At 40.9% G+C, this 20,560-nt stretch overlaps 1 protein-coding gene across 1 annotated transcript in view; it reads right to left on the bottom strand.

The window, feature by feature from the left end:
- Nucleotides 1–19,515, bottom strand: part of Ten-a (Teneurin-a transmembrane protein) — a 137,545-nt gene extending 118,030 nt beyond the window's left edge. The window contains exon 1 of the mRNA XM_017910654.1: nt 19,302–19,515. Within this exon, the coding sequence (XP_017766143.1) occupies nt 19,302–19,357 (56 nt within the window). The 5' untranslated portion in view covers nt 19,358–19,515. The remainder of the gene's footprint in view (nt 1–19,301) is intronic.
- Nucleotides 19,516–20,560: the final 1,045 nt, after the last annotated feature.

The raw sequence follows: 20,560 nt of genomic DNA, 5'->3' as shown, positions 1-20,560 counted from the left end.
GGGGACCCGAGCAGCCGGAAAAACGAGAAAGAACAAAGCGACAGCCAGGAAACGGGGGGGGGGAGGCAGGCTAACGTTGAACGAACTCGATCCGGGAAGGATAGTGCCACTCGAGAGACAGAGAGAGAGAGAGAGAGAGAGGGAGAGATAGACGAAGTTCGATCGGTAAAGAGGGGACCGGCCAGGATCATCTCTTCGGAGACGAGCTGCGAGGTATTAAGTAACTCGAAGCTTCGTGTCTCTTATCGAACATCTCACGGACCGAAGCGAAGACTCATCCCGGAGACCGAGGAAGCGAGCGTAACACGGAAGCCAGAGCGTGTCCTTCTCCGTTTCCCTTCATTTCCCCCACCACACCAACGTTCCGTATCCACGGCTCGTTCGTAGAATTCTGTGCCATTCGCGAGCGTCAAGCTCGGGCGAGATAGATTTTACACAAGAATCTCGGGGACGGAGTGGCGCATTACGGATAATAAAGGAGATTGACTCTAAATTACAAAGTCCGTTGCAGACGGCCGCGTTGAATACCTCTCAGGCACAGAAGCGTCGACAAATCGGTTTTACGGTCGGCAGGTGGTCCGACTGCTCTTCTGCACTTACGACTCGCCCGCTTGTCTCACCCCCCACCATATTACCGCTCACTCGTTCGCTTCCCCCACCAGCTCACTCTAGTTTCTTCTCTATTAATTGTTACCGTTTCAGCAGCGCGACCGTCCGCGTTCCGCTGGTGGTGGTGGCGCCACTAGTCTCCTTCCCTCGCTCTAATTACGCGATTAAAAGAAAGTTATCCGCGGACGACACGCGGACTCGTAAACAAACGATGGGAGAGACAATCGGCGAGATGGGAGGAACGACGACGACCGGGCGACGAGTAATTTAACGCTCGACGAGATTTATTAAAATTTTCTTCGTCTTTTTTTTTCAAGGGAGGTGGGACAAGTAGAGGAGACCGGCATGCGGGCTCTTGGCGGTATAAACGGTTTTTTGTAGCGAGCATGCCAGCGGGGCGGTTCTTTGTGGTAACGGCCACGAATTTCCCCTCCGGTGCCGCCACTAATTTTCGGAGTTATACTCTTTTGTGCGCACGTAATTATAAACACGTCCGCACGATCCTCGCAAGTTTTCTCGCCGACAGGTCTTCTGACGGCGATCCGTGAATGCCTGTTCGTTTGAACAGCCGCGATGAAAAGGGAGCCAGAGAGAAATTTCGTTGTTTCGAAAATTTCTATAATAATTCAAATTTCGTTAAATCAGAGTTCGATGCATTATTTTAGTATTGATTATTGGATTTGTAAAAAATTAATTTTGTTTAACATCAAAGTGCATAGTTGTAGGTTAGGTTAGGATTTGATTCGAATTATCGTTTCGACCATATTTTCATGCAATTTTAAAACGCGATAATTATATAGAGGGAAAATTTTCAAACTGGAGAAAGAAATTATGTGAAATTTTTACACGGAAAATAAAAAGGTTTCTATTTTTGCAAATTTTTAACACGCTTTCCTGATAATTAAACAAATTAAAAATATTAGTTACTACAGAAAAAATACGCATTGATCCAAACGGAAAAAGAAGCTGAAGAAAAATCCACCAATCGACAAATTCGCTGAAAATGAATTACTCGAAAATTTTTAAAGATTTTTAAAAATTTCCGATCCGTCGAGAACGGTCGCTTTCAAAATTGCGCAAAGACCAACGTCTTCGCTGAAGGTAAGATCAAGCATTCAACGTTCTGTCGGTTAAGCTACTGCTAAATTAATACTTGCCCACCGAAGCGGACCGAAAAATTTCATCCCTCTGAAACTCCAGCGGACTGACTCGAAGGTTAAATCGAAAACGGCTCAAGGATCCGTTTACGTCGGCCGCACACAGGCGCTTCTAATGAAATAAATTTCATTCCTGGTGCCCCGAAACTGGGCCACCACTAGCTCTCGCCTTCCAATCTTGCGTCTAGACGCTCGTGCTCAGGCTACATGCTGAGCGGACCAACCCTTCCAATGCTGTTACCCGAGATACCTTGCGAATTATAAAGATTACCGCGAGCAAAAAGAATTTAAAAAAATCATTTTTTCGCTAACCCTAAAAATGTAAAATATTTTCGATAATTAAATGAAGAATTATTATAGAGGTTATTAGAGCTTAGAGAGGTTATAACCAATAATTGAATCCCATTATACAGAAAAATATCTGTCCATTAAAACGAACGAAAATAAATTTTACGACTAATTTTACGTAACATCCTAACCTCCAATTACTCGCAAACTCGACGCGAAAGATATATATACCACTTCCACCCAGCTCCCTCTCCAAACAAAGCGCAGAAGCTAGTCGGTAATCGCGAAGATCCGCTCACCTGGTTTTTACAAGTGGTTCGCGGGAAGAAATAAGATCAAAGGCCATCTATCGTCGCATACGCGCGGATATTACGAGCAGCGCCCCCACCAGAGGTCGTAAAACGCACGAATATCGTAACCGCTAGCAATTCCCTCCAGAATCGTCAAGCACGTCGAAAGAACCAAAAAGGAGAAGGCTTAAACGCGTGGAAACGAGGTGGAATGGTAGGCAAAACGCGGCATCGTGCCCGGTCCCGATAAAGGTAAGATACGGAGTGGTTTAACCGCGATGGTAAAAGTGCAGCGAGATATCCGCTCGGTGGAGTCCGACGCGTCGAGACGGTGTGCAACGGAGGCCGAAGCTTACACAACGGATAAAGACAGGTAGGCGAGAGGGGGAACGAGCGGAAAGGGGGGAGGCATGGCGACGAATCGACGAAGACGCGAAGACGAAGAAAAGTGCGGAAAACGAAGGCGACGCGAGGGCCGCTGGGAGGGGAGTGTGCGCCGGTGGCGTCCTCTGGAGAGGAACTAGCGGAAGTAGAGCGAGCAAGAGGCAAGAGAAAATGGAAAGGGGAGGATAGAGGCGAAAGATACGAGACGGAAGCTACGAGAAGGCTCGGCTTGGGAGTACATTTTACGAAGGCGGATAGGTTCGAGGGAACGAGAGGGGACGAGCGTGCTATACGAACTGATGTCCCTTGAGGTCAGCCTAGCGTGACTACCTATCAATTGCCGAGACTGCGTCTAGCCCGCCTAAGTGACGCGATGCTGGATATACCCACTTGGATATTCTACAGACACTCCCTCTACGTCGATTTTCCGTAAATACGCCGAGATAGCGTCATCCCGTGTGTACGTGCATCATCCGGCTTCCGGTAGCGGCACTAACCTCACTTTTTACTGAGTCGTCTCTAACACGAATCGCGCGCTGCTTGTTTTTCGACCGCCATCGCGAAACTTTGACTAATAAGGTGGCGCTAGTGTCGGTTATACATGAAAGAAGGGGAAATCGAGAGATGGCGACAGAAGACAATTGTTAGGTTAACCCTCTGCAATAGAGAGGCGACCTTCAGTCACCATTCTATCAAATTTTGCAAATCGATATTAATTCTTTCCGTTAATTAATATATCAAATTTAAGATTAATAAATTAACAACATGCGAGGCATTGAAGCCGAATAATTCTACGTGTTAATTTATTATTTACAATTTCTCATTTACCGCTTAAAAAAATATCGTCAGCTTTATGCCAAAAAATTTGAACTTCTACTCGCCCCTCTAGCCAAAAAATTTTCGAGTGCAAATTTAATCCGTTTGATTTTTTTCCAGTGATATTTTCAATTTGTAATTCTATAATTTCTGTAATTTAAAGTTTATAACGTGAATTTTAATTCTCCGATGAAACGGAAACCTAACCTAAAGCGAAAGAATTCCGTCCTCGAAATAACAGATGGTACCGTTCGTACCAAAAACATGGAGTAGTTTATACTACACTTACAGATCAGATTCGTTTAGAAAACAATCTGTCCACTCGAAATATTTGAGACGAATATTTGAAATGTTTTAAAAACTGTTTTAACCATATTGACATAGAAAATGTATTTCTTTGATCCTTGGGAAATTAATATACCGCTCAAAGATTCTTTCGTAGATGAGATTTTCTGGTCGAACTCTAGTTCCCTGTAATCGCTTCAACAGCTTTTCTCACATTCCCAGCAAAGTTTGCCACGATGCAACTATAACGCTATTAGTTGTACTTTCAGACAGTTCGAACGTTGTTCAAGCACTCCAATAGCGTTTAAAGTTGTTGCAACACCGATACTTCTCTATTTCATTAGCCGACCTACGTTATCGACAATTTACAATCTCAATTTGCTGTTGAGACCAAATTGTTACCGTTTACATTAACGAGTTGCAAATTGTCTGTCTGATATTAGAGCATGCAGTTAAGATGTCTCCTATCATTGCAGTAACACGTTATAAACTGAAATTTAATAAAATTTTCCATTCCTTTTAAACAAAATGGTAGACACGTCTGCCTTTGCTTACACGCTATTGGTAGTTGCGACAGTGACTTTCGAATGCGATTCCGTGATTGGCTCGGGACCTATACGCGCTTTGCTATCGATGGAAAATGGGTTAAGTTAGGTTAGGTTTTGTTCGAATTATATTTATTTACTTATTTGGATAAAGACTAAAATAGTCTCGAGAATTTAAAAGGTAATTTATGACTTTACCCAGGTCACAGGAAACCGAAGAAAATTTTATTAGCGTGAGTATAGTTAAGCATAATGCGAATATTTACTTCAGACCCTTTGACTACGGTAGACTTTGAAACTCACCAGTACCATACGATAGGAATCCATTTGCAATGTATACCGATAACGGTGAAACTTAGGGGTGCATTTCTGAGGAATTACTGTATGTTCAAATAATACTGAAAACACTATATTCCACTATGTTAAAACATCATTACTTATTTCTTCATATGCTGCATTAAATTGTTACTGTATGTACTTAAAATTTAACAGGAAAGAACGTCTTCGTCAACTTCTAATATAAAATCATCGAAAAATTAGTTTCGATGATTTATCTAAAAAAACATTCGAAACATTATTCGAACGATTAAAAATTGATAAAAGAACAACGAATAAGGGAAAGTAGTTATTTCAACACAACTAGGCTGACTCACGAAATATCAATTCTCGAGGAATATGGAACGTGAAAAAGGTGTGCGATGCCCCACTGTTCCGAAAGTTCCGTTTCCATTAAAAACCATTTAACACGCGTGTCAAACTTTAAACCCCGACGTTGCGATTAATTAAACGCGATTTTGCACGATATTTTGATTCGCGCGTCTCGAAATCGCGCAGCGATGAGTGACGCGCCGCCTGGCGGCGGGTAAACGAACCGCGGCAGAATCTCAGACGGGTTATCGCGAGTGAGAGGCTGCAAAGCAACGTCTGCCTGCTCGCGAATGTTTTGGGCCAGTGGGAGTGTGTAAATAAGTGTCGCCCGTTTTATTTCCGCTTTGTTTACTTGCGCCCAACCTACCGTAAAGCGGCAGCCGAATGTTTGCGAGACGGGAAAATGTTAGAGGAAAAAGAACGAATCGACACACGGTGCGAATACAACAGAGGAAAGGATTAAAAACAACGAGCAGAAAGTGTTTAATTGATACATAAACTGGTTTTAGATGGAACAAGATGGCGGCACTCGCGGTATCCAGATATAACCTAGCCGACACTGGATCACCATTGACTCGAAATTTGAGCAACAATAACATAGTATGAAATGTGGCAAACATTCTCGATTTATATGTAAAAAAACGTGGAATAAAACATAATAATACAACAATAATAACAACAAACAAATAATAAAATTAAACAACACGAATAAAAAATATATTCATGAAATTTTACATTTTTCGAACAATCTCCTCTCCTTCCCATGTTATGATTATTAAACATCAACGTGGTACCAAAAGGTTAGGTACAAAGCGAGTACAAATTTGAGTAAAAATTTAAACACGGGTCAAAAGTGACCCCGCCGCGTCGCTCATCTACAATCGGCTATTCGAGGGTTAACCAATGGCCCTAGTCCATCCGTCCGTTCTCCGCAGGAACAAAACCGTTGGAAAAAATATTTGCATGCAAGCGAAACGACGAAGAACGAGCGCGATTTGTCGAAATACACGTTTCAAGCGTGATCGTCCCCAGCTGGCGGAAAAATACCGCCGGTGTACCGATATTCCGTAGCAAGTGGAATATTCCCGGCGGAAAGGAAAGTCGTACCATCGCTCATCCGCGCTGTCACGAAGAGCGCGAAACCCTTATCCAGCGGTGTCTCTCTCCCTCCTTCGCTGCGCGCGCGTCCTCCGACTCCTTTCATCTTACGCCACGGGTATCTATCACCGCGGAACGCGAACAAGCCCCGCGAAGAACGGCGAGGAACGGTACAGGACTGTGGCGGTCGCGTTAATATCGAACGACGGGAATGTTCGCGCTCGAAATCACCGGAAGACTGGGAACACTTCCGCTTGGGCATCACCGCGTTTCAACGGTGGAAGCAATCCTTCGAGAAGCCGCGACACACCTTGGGGGGACCGCTTAGATCTTGCGTGTAATCTCGGTGCGCTGAATGTCGAGATAAAAGATGCTTTTGTTTGCTGAACACAGCAGTGAATCGAATTGTCGTGGATTTTCTTCGGCACAATTGGTTTGCGTGCCACACCATGATTTATATATTGCGTGCATCTGAATTATAGAACAAAATCTATTATACAACACGAGACGTGTATTGAAATAAAATTTCATACGATTGGGAATATACTATTTATACCATAGAACGGTCACATAACTTCTACCGTCGATACAGAGATCTAAAAATATTAACGTTTGTTTTGCTCCTTCTCGGGGCCAACAAAGTACCGTAAAGTATAGTAATCTTCGTTATATTTAGAGTCAGGTTGGATGGTGGGGGGGGAGTGTATTGCCCGCGAAGTATTAACACCGTACCGTGAAAAATGCTTGACACCCATCGCTCAACTTTTCCTGCCAAATCAATCCATCCACCTCGACCACTTTCCCCCGCTCCCGTAGCCCCTATTCCCACCCACCGCCGAGTCGCTAGATCGGTAAATAAACGATAGGTAAATACACGAAAACCGTATCGGTCCGGCTTTCCCGCGCCGGAAGCGCCACCACGCGTCGACGGAAGCAACAACGGGAGAGCTGAGAACGATTCGAATCTAGTTCCCTCGCGAAGAGTTCGCTTGGCTCTAAAACGGCGCAAGGATCGAGTCACGTGTAAAAGCTTTACCACCACAGGGCTATAGCGAGAGCGAGAGGTCCGGAGCTGAAAATGGAAGGGGTAAGGGAGACAGGTTGGGCCAGGTTTGGGATTGCGACCGGCTAACAAATAGACAAATTGCTCGAAGAAACACAACGGGTTCTTTATGACGAGGCATTGTAAGCGCGAGAAAAAGCGCGCAGAACGGAGTGGAATGGGGAAATAGGGATGACCAGTGGTGCGTGTTCGAGACGAGCAGCGGAGTCCAGCGAAGAAGGATGGAGGAAAGATAGACAACGCGGAGAGTGACGGGGGTAGGAGCGCGTCGGTAGGGAGAAGGTGAAAAAGAGGAGGCTGTGATGGCCGGTGGAACGATGGTGGGGGGACGCGAGAGGGAGAAGACAGAGATGGCCGGAAACGGCGGAACGCAACGCGGCGAAGGAAGGCGGGTGGAGGGGCGGAGAAAAAGGGTGGATAGAGAAACGGACGAAGTCGGAGGGGTAGATTCCGCGTGGCAGAGGTACACAGTGGGTATAGTAGGTAGTCGTCGGTGGGACAGAGTGATGCATGGCTATGGGGTCGGTCGCTTCACCGCGAAATGTCGGCGCCGAGCAACCGCCCCGCGTTGCTTGCTTGCTTGCTTGCCTTTTACATACTCCACGCGGCTTCTCTGGCCCTCTTGCTCTTCCTACTCTTTCCTACTTCTTCCTTGCCTGCCTCATCCTCCTCAACGCAGCTCCTATCACTTTGTTTGCCTTTCGTACGCCGCGTTACCTTTCGTTCCATCCACCCCCGCGCAAGTGCATATCGATCGGACGTGGAAACGCCGGATGCACCGTACCCCGTGTCTCTTTTTGCACCGGCTCGGGGAACCCTTTTTCGAGCACGGTTTTGCTGTGCGCGAGGGATTTTTGAACGGGTGAGGGAGACATCGTTTCGTGTCGTTTCGAAGCAACTTTCCGTTAAGATTGATTCGAGTTTTAACTGTCTGCAGGTTAGGACTCGAGACCGGAGACTGTCAATCGTCGACTAAATTGCACGTGCAGGCTAAACGGAGACTGGGGTGATCGAAAAATGAAAGCAGACACGATAGCTGATTTTCGAAAATATTCGTTTCAAAATTAAAAACTATTGGTAAAGTCTTTGTTACTACTGATATAAAGTTCAATAGCTCAGTCTTCAATGTAAATAACGCAACATGAGAGGGCTAAAAGAATATTCTTGCCTAACCTAACTCCATCTTTGATGCTTCTAAGATCTCTATTTTTAGAATCCTGGTCGTTAGGCTGCTGGGTATTATGAGTTTTTTGCAAGATAACCGTTGAAGGAACGCGCGAATTCTATTGGTTGTATCCCAGTAAGGCCACCTCACTAATACCAAAGCATTGGATACGTGTTTCCCTTATTGGTGGAAATGTCAACAGTGTCAAGGTCAGCGCGGTTGCGAGAGCTTCGAGGGGCGAACGTTAGACGGAGTGATCGAATTACTTCTTTTTGCCTCTGGACATTCTGACGAAATGTCTTCTTGGAAACAGAGTAACGGAAACAGCTACATCGTCGCAGTTACCGCGATGCCTCACGTTTTTAACCCATGTTCGAAACATTTATAACATCAAAATCCATTTTAATTAAAATTCACTTGCTATACTAAATTTTTAATTCTACAACTGCAACAGTTCCTGATCGAAAACATATCGAAAACAATTGACAAGTTAGAAAATATTATGAAAATGTTATAAGAATACTATATAGTATATTATGGTGATTCTCACAGCAAATTAAAAAATCGATTGATAGACGAAAGAAAGAATTTTTCAGACTTCCAAATAAGTCCTTTATCTGGTTACTTTATTAATATTTACCGCATTATCGACTGAGCGAATAATTTTATGACTCACTGTACGTAGTACGTGTTCTTATTTTTTAATATTTCAATTTTTAAGCGTTCACGACACATTTTGTAAATATGTGTTTTACATTTAGAGAGTAAGTGGTTCGACTATACGGTTCCTGCGCCATCGCCTTTTTCTCCCTTCGTAAAGTCGTTAGATCGCGTGTACCATGCGAGTCAACCTTCCAAGATTTTTCTTCGTTACGTCAGCGACTGACCCTCGGCGCGAAATTGAGTTTCCTCGGGACGCACGGCAACCGGAAGGGAGTGTCCCTCTCAATTGCTTCTCCACTCGGCAAGTTTTCGAACAATTTGGTTGCACAAAGAACAGGGGATGCTTTGAACGTTCCTTGAATTTGAGACTTTCGTTCGTCGAAACGATTTGATCGAAGAAGTACGAGGCATTTATGATCGAGGGTTAGAGGAGACACAATCAAAGGAAGAATCTTTAAAGTGACCTTGAAAAATTTTTTTTCTTATTATCTTCAGACGAAAGTTTTGAAATCGTACAAACTCTTCTTATTCGCTTCTTACCTTTAATTATTTAAAATAAGACACCCCATATACTACTGATGCTTCGATAATATCGATTCGCGCGGTGCTCTGTGCTTGCCTCCAAATAACGAATAACTTCTTCCTATCTAAAAAGACAAATATAATTTTTCACAGAGTTCTATAACAAATTTTTTATGTGATTTTAATGCGATTTTTTGCCACCAACCAATTCTAAGTAGCCAACCTACGAGAAACTGACTGTGTATCAATTTACCGAATTCCCGCCAATTTGCGAGACAAAAATGGCGGACACCAGCGACGAGCCATGAGGTAAATTTCGCAATGACTCGTGACGTCTTGGAGCAAAAATTTTGTCACATATTCGCGAGGCAAAACTCGGGAAAATTTGAGAGGCAAAAGTGGTAACAACTTGAGAGTGTAAACTCGTGACGAGTCGCGAAGCGGCACTATACCAGTTATAACTAAAGCGAAACGATACACGCACGATAACCGGAACTGTATTCGCGACAAGGATGACGAGAACGAGACGGCGTTTAACGGGGACCTCCATTACGTTCGGCGAACTTGCACTCGGGGCAAACAGGTTGCACTGGGATTTCCGTGTTTGCGACGATGCAAATGCCCCAACCTCTCTTCCTTTCGTACTTCGAAACAACCTTCGAGGGTTGCCGTCACCGTATCACTTTGTTTGTCTTAGCTCGACGCTTTGATACACTTTCTAACGGGAGAGCTGTGAGCGCGCATGCGCACACGGCGTTGCATCGAGAGCTCCTTATCTCAAACAGTTCGGATAAGCGTCTTATTGTACTCACACGCTACCAGCAACGGTTAGTTGGCGGGTTATCGTTGGCGCTGCAGTGGGAGGGAAGGGCGGGAGATTTAAATGCTCTGGCGCGGCAGACACGAAAGTCCAACTCTTTTCCTTGGCTTTGCTCATGCTGGACCCGAAGTTCGCGCAAGTTTCCTTGGAATTTTTTCTCCACGGTAGTTTCACTTTATATTTTCTGTCTTCCCTGTTTCCTTTTTTTCGCGCTAGATCGCAAATTGGAAAAATTATGCAGCGTGTTTTAAGTTATTCGATTAAATACGTTCTTCGGTTGTACACCGTAATTCTTTCCGATAAATTCCTCGAAATTTTAAGCGAATTTTTAGCAACATTAAAATACTTTTTGTCTCTTAATTTTTTACTCTCTTCAGTGCCGTAGTATTGTTCGGGAAGCATTAGGTGCGGGCACCTCCTATTCTACTATTACAAACTCACAGCACTTTTCAACTGTTTTATAAATTCTTGGCGCTTCTACGAAATAAAATTATTTTGTAAAAAAGTTATTTATAGTGAGATGTGATATTCTAATTTTTAAAATAAATTTTATAAAAATATACATTTTCCTACAATCTCGCGTTCATTTTAAAAATATTACAAAACTGCTCGTTACATTTATTCCCTATCTAGTAACTTTTAGTCAACTTGGTAATTAGTATTTAACATTGAATAAATATCGCGTAACTTTCTAATTTCTTAGTAAGCTATTTAACAAATTAAACCAACATTTAAAAGGCAGGTACAATTTTAAACGAAAGATAAATTTTAAGTGCATTTACATGTTTTAACTAACAATTTTTTGTAACGGAAGTAGTAACAATTACTTAAGATGGTATACGTAATATGTATGCGAGTAATTAGCAGTAACAATGATCCCATGGTGGGTCTCACAAGCGATGGTACATTAGCAGACAGTCATGGCACGTTAAACCTTATGAAAATGGACTTGGGTGGGTTCCAAAAGGTACATGCATGCTTCTGCCAAGCAAGATCAGGAAATAAGAGTTCCTAGGAGTAAACGAAAGTTCTAGGTCTTTTGGGGGATGCATTATAGGAACTAGATTACTAAACGACAATAGCATGTTTTTGACTTACAAAGAAGTTTCAATATTTTTACTTTCTATTTTGAAAATATAAACCAATAAGAAATTCTTTCAAAGGAGTCCAAAATGGTTTTATAATGTTTCCACTAGTACTCAATTGGTAACACTGGGATTACTATTCATTAGAATGTTACTTGAAAGAAATACGGGTTATAGGTTAGACTACTTTGAAACTTCCAAAAAGCTATATTTACAAGAAAAATAGTAACTGTCGTATTTTATAAAAGATCTTCCAAGTTTTTAAAAATAACAAGAATATTTTGGTCTCACCAGGGGCCAGAAAAATAATTACGCAAAATGGAAAATTACTATGCGTAATACGCCAATTCAATTAGTATAACCAATCATTTCGATTGCGATCGATACACCTAATGACCCCTGTGTCCCTAATTAATATTTGCTTTTAATTACGTCCGCGTTTCTGAAATGACCGTTCACCCCTCGTGGAATACTTCCGGTTCCTGTTGCGCGTTTCGCGGGATCACGCTCGTGTCGTGTGTTCACGAATAGAAAATTAACATTGTGAAAAAATAAACGATGTTAAAATAGAATCAGAATTTCTTTGGTCTCAATTTATAAAAAGAAAATAAAAATCTTGTCTTACTAACGGTTAGGTTAGACTTCAAATGTATCAAGAATTGAATTATAGAGAGTAGTATAATTCGTCTCTTGTCCCTTGTGTCGACCCACTAATTGTCACGATGATTTAGCTAATAAAGTTACTAGTTTTGTACATTTAAAAAATAATTGTTAAATAACAATATTCTTTTATAACCTTAGAATGTGTCCCAAAATTCACGCAAGATTTGAATTTTGCGCCATCTGTGGGGTAAAGTGTTGCCGACGAAAAAAAGGGCAACATGACAGTTGGCAGTTCAGGGTTATTAAAAATGAAACGCTACACGAAAGAACAACGTATCTTTATTGCTTCAGCAATATTTACAATCGTTAATTATAAACCTATATCCTACCAAAATTACTTTTACGTGAATTTTGGGATACCCAATAGAATAAATGCGCTTCATTTTCGATTAAATTTTCATTATAAAACATAGAACGTTATACGACACAGTCGCACGAGCTACGTGATATTTATCCTGCTTATAAGAAAACCGTTAAGTCGTTATAGGCAGTTCAGAGTCCACTGTGTACAAAAAAACGTACGAAAGCGGGGGGTGGTGACTGTTCTTGGAATCGCCAATGCTCATTTCGTCTTCGATTGACTTGCCTTTGAGCGAGAGCGAGAAACAATAAGCTAGAACGAAACAAAAAGATTCGACGGTTGCCTAGCAATGTCATACGATCAGCCTCGTTCGACCAAAGCAGTTCCAGGAAATGGTGGGGATGGCTCTGCATCCACTATCGAAGCAAAAATGCATGGACTATACTTTGATCAGGCTTCTACAGCTCGGTGTCCAAAGTGTAGAGGCTTACTAAGAAGCCTTATTGGCGAGTCCAGTCCAGATGAAACTTTCCCCCTTCTCATCCCCTTTCCCTTTCCGATTTCTTTTCCAATCATAACAGCCCCACGAATTCATTCCAAACGAAACAGTACGGACAGAATGATCCGAAGATCAAGAAATTAGCGAATCGAGTAACTACGAATTTAACGAGACCACTAAATCGAGTACATATTCCACCAGTATCGATAACCTTTTCCTTCGTTTCGCTCGGAGAGACGAGGCGTCGCGCAATAACGCTGCCTCCGAGCCCTCGTTCAAAGGGGTATTCCCCCTCCACTCCGCGCCCTTCCAGTCCCCGCTTCACGCCGTTAGTTGCAAGTTTTCCGTTTCGAATCAGCGCATTCTCATCGAACACGAATCGATTTCGAAACGCTCTCGAGTGCGGGCTTGTCATTAACCCCGTTCTTCGGGCGTGAACCTTCGAAACGAGCCACAATTCCATCGTGTGAGTACCTACTATATTGCCCTTCCAGCAGACTCGCGATGCCTCCGCCATACCCCGTTTAACCCTCGTCTCGTGGAACACCCAACCTTCCTTACCCTTCTCTGCTTCCCCGCTCGTTTCTCACCCTCTCGCCCTAAAGCTGGGATCTTGATCGAGAATTTTAGGCTTTGCTGGCTGCCGTAAAAACTAACGACACTAGAAGAACCGTTAAGCAAGCCATTTCCGAAAAAATCTCTAGTACCCTGTAGGACACGGAACGACGAAGTCGCGCAGCTAATAGACATAGGGGAATTTACGTTTAACTTTTAAACGATGATTAAATTATACGACTCATTTGAAAAACATGGCCGCCAAGTATGGCGGTATCACAGCATTGTTAGCCACATGCCTGAATAAATTAATTCACAAGCAACCTACTCGCTCTTCTCTAGACTTACAGAACCCCAGGTGAACAACCAAACTCAGTAGCCTCGTTTGAGAAAATTGAGACAATTTAAAAATTCTTTTTATATTCATCCAAGTTATTTACAAGCTCGTATTAACTAACTCTCGCCACAAAATTCTGTTCCTAACCTCAAAATATTCTCATTTTAGAGAAACGTTTGGGAAAAGAAGAAATAAAGAAACTTATAGCAATCATAATAATCAATGTAATCAACTGGACTATATAAATTGTATCTTAATAGAGAATTTTTAGATTAGAATGACTACCGTAATTTTTTGACTTTCCCAAATTTCATTATCAAAATATTTGATTCGTTTTTTAATATTTTATTTTGTATCGTGGAGTTAATCGACTTGACAGAGTGACTTAAAATGAAAATAGTGGTTACATCTAAATATATTCCCCAACTTTTGGTACACCCTGTATATTAATATCGAAAAAATTAAAATCTGAGTCTGGTGTACTAAAAGAATTTTTAGTTCAATATTACACCGGTAAAAATAGAATTTATTGGTTAGATGTAAAACTTTAATGATGTATAATTGTCATATTCCGAATAACGGAACGCTATATCTGACAGTCGACTACGCGTTCTTATTAAAAGAGGGTCCACAGTATCTTCAATATCCAGGATCGATATCGATATTATCAAACTCGAGATACAACTGACGATTCAATTTCACGGTGAAAAATCGAAACGGTTTATTATCGAGACCGATCTCAGTTCCAAACGATAAAAGTCGCCGGAGAAATCAACTTTCCAATAAATAGAGAATTCACCCGTAACTACTGCGGGTCACCTGGGCTTCCGTTTGCACTTGGTGAACAACTAAAACCATCGATGGAGAAATGAAGAACAGTTATAAAGGGTGTCCCAAAAGTTCACGCAAGTAGTAATTTTGATAGGAAAGGAACGAATTTTCTTTATTTTTTAAATTAAATATTTTTGACGGAAACAATTCTTTCCATTTTTTCTTAAATTACGAAAATTTAAATTTCTTTAAATTCTTGATAGGAAATATTTTTGACTCGATACGAAACGAAGAAATGTCAAAGCAATGGATGAAGATCTGCAAGCATTAGACATCGTAGAATAATACAATACATCACGTATCTCAGAGGAAACGTTCGTCTCTACGTAACCTATTCTTCGAGGAAATATCTAATACTTTAAGAATTTCAATATTCTTCAAACCTTAAGCATTTGGTAAAAATTTTTCTGTTCATCCTCGGAATTTGAATCATCTGCTCGAATTTTTCAAATATCTGAACCTGAATCGTTTCAATAACCGGATCGAACGATATAATATCGAACCTCAATGTCTCGTGAAATTATAACCTACAAATTAACAGATTCGCAATTTCGAACTATATAAATATTTAAATACATCAATATTAATTTTATTTTGCGTCTAAAGGCCAACTTTAAATCTTTAGGTATTAAATAACATTTTCAATTTTAATTAAAATCGAAAGAACATATATTTTATATATATTCATTACTCGTACAATTATTTTTTTAAAGTGAATAATTTATTTGTGACCACTGAAACTGAAACTCTAGAATATCTTGGATGATATTTGCTTTTTAAATGGGGTCGTGTATTTTTTTTAATACATTAATCGATCCAGCTCCTACACGGGAAAAAGCATTAAGCTTTCTATAAAAAAAAGCCATCAATTTAGGTCATATTTTAATTTCAATAATGTGAAGTGATACAGAACATTGCAGTTACATAACAGTAATTTGAAATCACCAGTGTTCTAAAACAGTAGGTACAACTCTTATAATTAAAATAAATTTTTATTTCCGCAGCCACCATAATTAAAATAAATATTACTTTTTTAGTATTTTAGTACTTTTATATTCAGAGTTCGTTATTTCGTGAAATTCAACGGTAAAAAATTAAAGAAATAAACCTAACCTCCTATACGCCGCCATCTTTAAAGAAATTTTCATGTCATATTATATTAGCTACTTGTCATATTAACTATTTGTCATAGTTATATTACTGCTTGTCATATTAGCTATTTATCATAGTTATATTCTTCTCGTGACAACATAACCTATATAGGTTGTTCGGTATCATTGACCGTGATATTTAATATGTATGAGTCAACAACGAGGCATATTGTATATCGAAAACAATTCTGCAAAATAAATCAGGCAAATGTCCAATTAATAAAATAAACCAGTTTTCCAAACATTCGTATCAAGGATATACGAAGCCCTTACAGTTTGGATATAATTCACGATTTTATTATACTACACTCTCTCTATCGATACGTTCACCAACCCGAATCTCGATAACCGCAACAATAATAGCACGCACATTATCACCGATCGGTTCTGGCATTTTCGTGCTATAATTGCGCCATTCCGAGTAACTGAGAACGCGTAAATACACCGGTAAGCGCAAATGAAGCTCTCCGGGTCCGTACGATTGTTCCCGCGTCGTAAATCGAGAGCGGTGATTAAACTCGATATTTGTCGACACGTCCGCGGCGTGGCGCTTCGAAAACTGGCGGTTAAAAGTCTGCTTTCCGTTCGAGTCTGGATGCCTGTCTCGGACAAATACAAGTAACACAAAGTTCAGAAAGCGACTGGAGATATTTAGGGTGGGGGGTCACCACATATTGCCATCTAGATATAAGTCATTATTATCAGGCATAACGAAAAATGTTTCAGATGAAGTTGAATGGTTTTAAGAAAGATATATTCTGATGATACTAGTCTTTTTGTAGATAGACGTGTAAAGGACATATGAAGGTCATTAATATTTTCCTAAATGATGCTTCTTCATATTCTTTACAAAGAAGTATTAACCTATTTATGTTAAAAAAAGTTTCTTTTTCTTAACAGAGGCCATGTTTATAGCTTAACTTTTATTTTAATTTCCAATAATCCTAAAGATTTTATTATTTTGTATTACGACTGTAACTCCGAAGGTTAGGCGTACTTCGAGTCATAAGTCATATGCCTAAATGCAAAAATATAGAAAATTTACAACCACCGGACCTAACAAATTGGACCCACGTGCGACAGGCCGACCCAAGCGATGAAAGGACATCTACTTGTAAATCACGTCACTGACTACCGAAAAGCAACATCCTTGACAGTTCCCGCTCCACAACCAAAATTCCTTCCCACACACCTACGTCCAATTGAAAAATTCTATCTTTCCTCTACTGAACTCTACTCTTAATCAACCCAAACAAACTCGAGGAGACAACGAACAGGGCAAGGTGTGACATTACAGGAATCAAAAATCAGTGTTATTGAAAAATTCTATCTTTCCTCTACTGAACTCTACTCTTAATCAACCCAAACAAACTCGAGGAAACAACGAACAGGGCAAGGTGTGACATTACAGGAATCAAAAATCAATGTGGTACGACGAATTATTCTGATTATAACACGAGTAGAAAATTTAAGCTTTATTTCGTTTTCAACACGGTGTTATATCTCCATAGTTTTAAAACCTATCCTGTCAATAATCACCAGGATACACGTTACTTTTTGTATCATGTGTGACACACGGTATTAGAATTTAATCAGGACGTATCTGCAGCTTTGCTCTGCACGAACACTTATATATTTTCGGATTTTTGCCTCTTTCGATCGTGAAATAAATTTGATTAAAAAATTTGATTGCAGAATAGCGACTTTATCGACCTGATACGAGAATCATTCGATCACCGAGTTCGATTTTTATGCGACAGGTGGCAAACCGCAGGCGATAACAAGAACCACCATCTTGATTAATTAGTATCTCGTCAGTTATCACATACGAACTCGGATTTTCAATTTTGTCGAAATTAATATTTGATCAATGTTGGAATTAATATTCCACTATAAATTTGTATGAGAAGGAACGACGGTGAACAGAAAACTATACATTTTAGGTAATTATTAATACGGACACAAGCTGTTGCGAATTTTTCTTCGTTCAATTCAGTTTTTCCCAGTCTCTCTATGAATATAAAATATATTTCATATTTACTCATTCACCGAATGAAAATTCAGAGCCTTGTTGAGATCGAGAGATATCGAAAGATATAATATAATAACATAAGATTAACAATGAAGAATATTTAATATCTGCTGTTTCTTATAATCCAAGGTTCTGAGCATGGCGTCAAACGTGTATTATAAAGAAATAAAATGGCTGCGATGAAATATCTGAAGAATAAATTGTAATTGTAACATAAATTAAATTACGTTTATGGTGAAAATTGTCCTGGTGACAACTACAAAAGATTAATATTGTATTTTAAATCAACGAAATCAAATATTTTAATCCAAAGTATCTAGACACTTTATGACCTAACTTAACACTATGCTATTTAAATATATATTTAAATGAACTATAGTAAAGAAATGGCTTCTTTTTCTGAATTATAATAATTAATAATTGTTGTAAATGAAAAATATATTTAGGAAAATACAATGACATAAATCAGAGGAATTTTCAACGAACGTGATTGTAACTGGAATGGTCACGCAAATTTCCAAACTGAAACATAGTTTCTATAGTTTCAGTATGATTTCACTTTATCTCCTGTCATATTTATCAATCCAATTTTGGTTGGTTCATACCGTGTCAATTAGTAAATACCGATGAATATTTTCAACCTTGATATGACCGTTACATTTGAATATATTTTGACGGAAAAATGTACGTGAAAATACACAAAAATCTATCAAAGAATTCAGCATCATTATGATTTTATACTTCGAACTAGATTCAAAATTATTTAATCTGTTTCCCATTTGCCGATAAATTTTTATATAAAAATTTTGATTTCACGTTATTTGCAAATTCTAACGAGTTTTGCGTTTTGATAATGGGTATTTGATTATTTCCACCAGAACAGCAAAAAATGATTACCCAATATTTTTATTCAATTAACAGATTTATTGAAAACGTCCCTCTATTTCGATAATGCCAGTACACATTGCAAACCGATTGATATTTCGAAATACCAGGACGAAATTAGTTATACCGATACCGTTGACATAGTTACAATAAAGAAATTTCCTATAATTCGGAAAGAAAGCAAAACTTCGGAACATATGTTTCATCCGTTTCACTATTTTCACCTGACAAATCCATTCACTGAATCGTCTTCAACAAATTCCCCCCCAAAAATTACTAGCATTCCACTAGTAGCACCCACGATTAATACGATTTTATAAAAATCTTACTGAAACTCGGAACACTTCAAATCTCTGAACTGCCCAAATCTCCTCTAAACCATTTATTTTTCTCCTTGTCCAATCACTTGCGAACACCTCTTCCTAACCTTAAAAATTTCTCATACCCCAAGTATCGACAACTGCCACCAATAGTCCACCGAAAGAAAAAAAAAAAGAAAAAAAAAAATCACCTTAAACTTCGTATAATAATCGCATGGAAATTACCTATAGCACATGTAGAGAATTCGCATATCGCAGAACACCATCACCATAATCGAAATCATCTTACCGGACATGGCGTCGCGGGAGCGGCGGTGGCACGGGGCTGTGAAAGTTCTCCATCATCGAGTACGAGTTGCGCTCGGCCGCGGACTTGTGCTCGAGTGCCTCCAGATGATCGAGTCGCAGCAGCTCTGGCTCACGGGGCGAATGCAGTTCACAATGGGCGACGTGAAGCAACGGCCTCAGCGACGAACCGCCTTCGCATCGTTGCTGCCGCGAAGGCGGCCTCGCCACCTGCCTCTCTACACCATCCGACGCGTGCTGCTCGTCACCCCAGACCTCGAACTCCCCCGCCGCGGAGTAATCGCCGAATCCACCGTTACCCTTCACCGTTGCACCCTTCTTGCGACAATCGTCCACGAGTATGGGCCACGGGGACCCTCGCTGCTCCTTGCTCTCTACTTCGCGTCTGTCTTCCTGCTTCCGCTTGTACTTCACTAAGTACTGACGTTTCCTGGTGGAAAGCGACAACGACAGGCTGCCTCGGTGACCGGAGCAGCGACGGCCCGTCAGATTTCCGGCGGACGCGCCGCGGTCCGCATACAGGTCCTTCCACGAGCGGGGCAGCGTATCTTTTGCGCTTCAGGACGTCAGCATGTCACGTCGCTTCGATTGGTGGAGGTTGGTTCGGGTGGTCGAGTCGGTTGTTGCTCCCAGGATGATTGTTATAGCAGACACATTCCACGGGAAGGACTCGTTTTCGTGACTGGCCGCCGGCTATAGACCGGGCTAACGTGTACGCAAACTTTGTTATCGATCTGTCAACGCCAGCGAGAAAGTTCAACTCCCGCGCGAGGTTAGACGAGAGAGAGGTTAAGTGGACGGTCCTGGACGCTGGGTTCGCCGTCGATCGGTACCCGAGGATTATTTCCGTGGGTGGAGAATTTTGTCAGACGGCTGCCGGCGGATGGTAGTAATCTTCCAAGATGGATTTTTATATATCACTTATTTATACAGTCGATAGATATCGAAAAATGTGATGACTGGTCTCGATGCGTATCCTTTTCACTGCACTCCACGGACGAAGCACTGGTCGAGCTATCGAGCTCTATCACTGGACACTTTTCCTTCACCAATTCCGAAATCGTAGGTTCCGATATCGTGTTATTTTTTCTCGGTAAGAGGTACAGTCGGGAAGATTTCCTCAGTCGCACATCACTAGAGAAACGATCCCGATGATAGAAGCAATTCCCTTGTAAGAACGAGCAGTCAACGTACGTCACGGATACTCTCGACACGGACGAACTAATTAGGTCAGGGGGTTGA

This window comes from Eufriesea mexicana, unplaced genomic scaffold (assembly GCF_001483705.2).
Source record: "Eufriesea mexicana isolate 0111107269 unplaced genomic scaffold, ASM148370v2 scaffold76, whole genome shotgun sequence".
In the NCBI taxonomy this organism is placed as follows: domain Eukaryota; kingdom Metazoa; phylum Arthropoda; class Insecta; order Hymenoptera; family Apidae; genus Eufriesea; species Eufriesea mexicana.
This window is presented reverse-complemented; position numbering and strand designations above follow the sequence as displayed.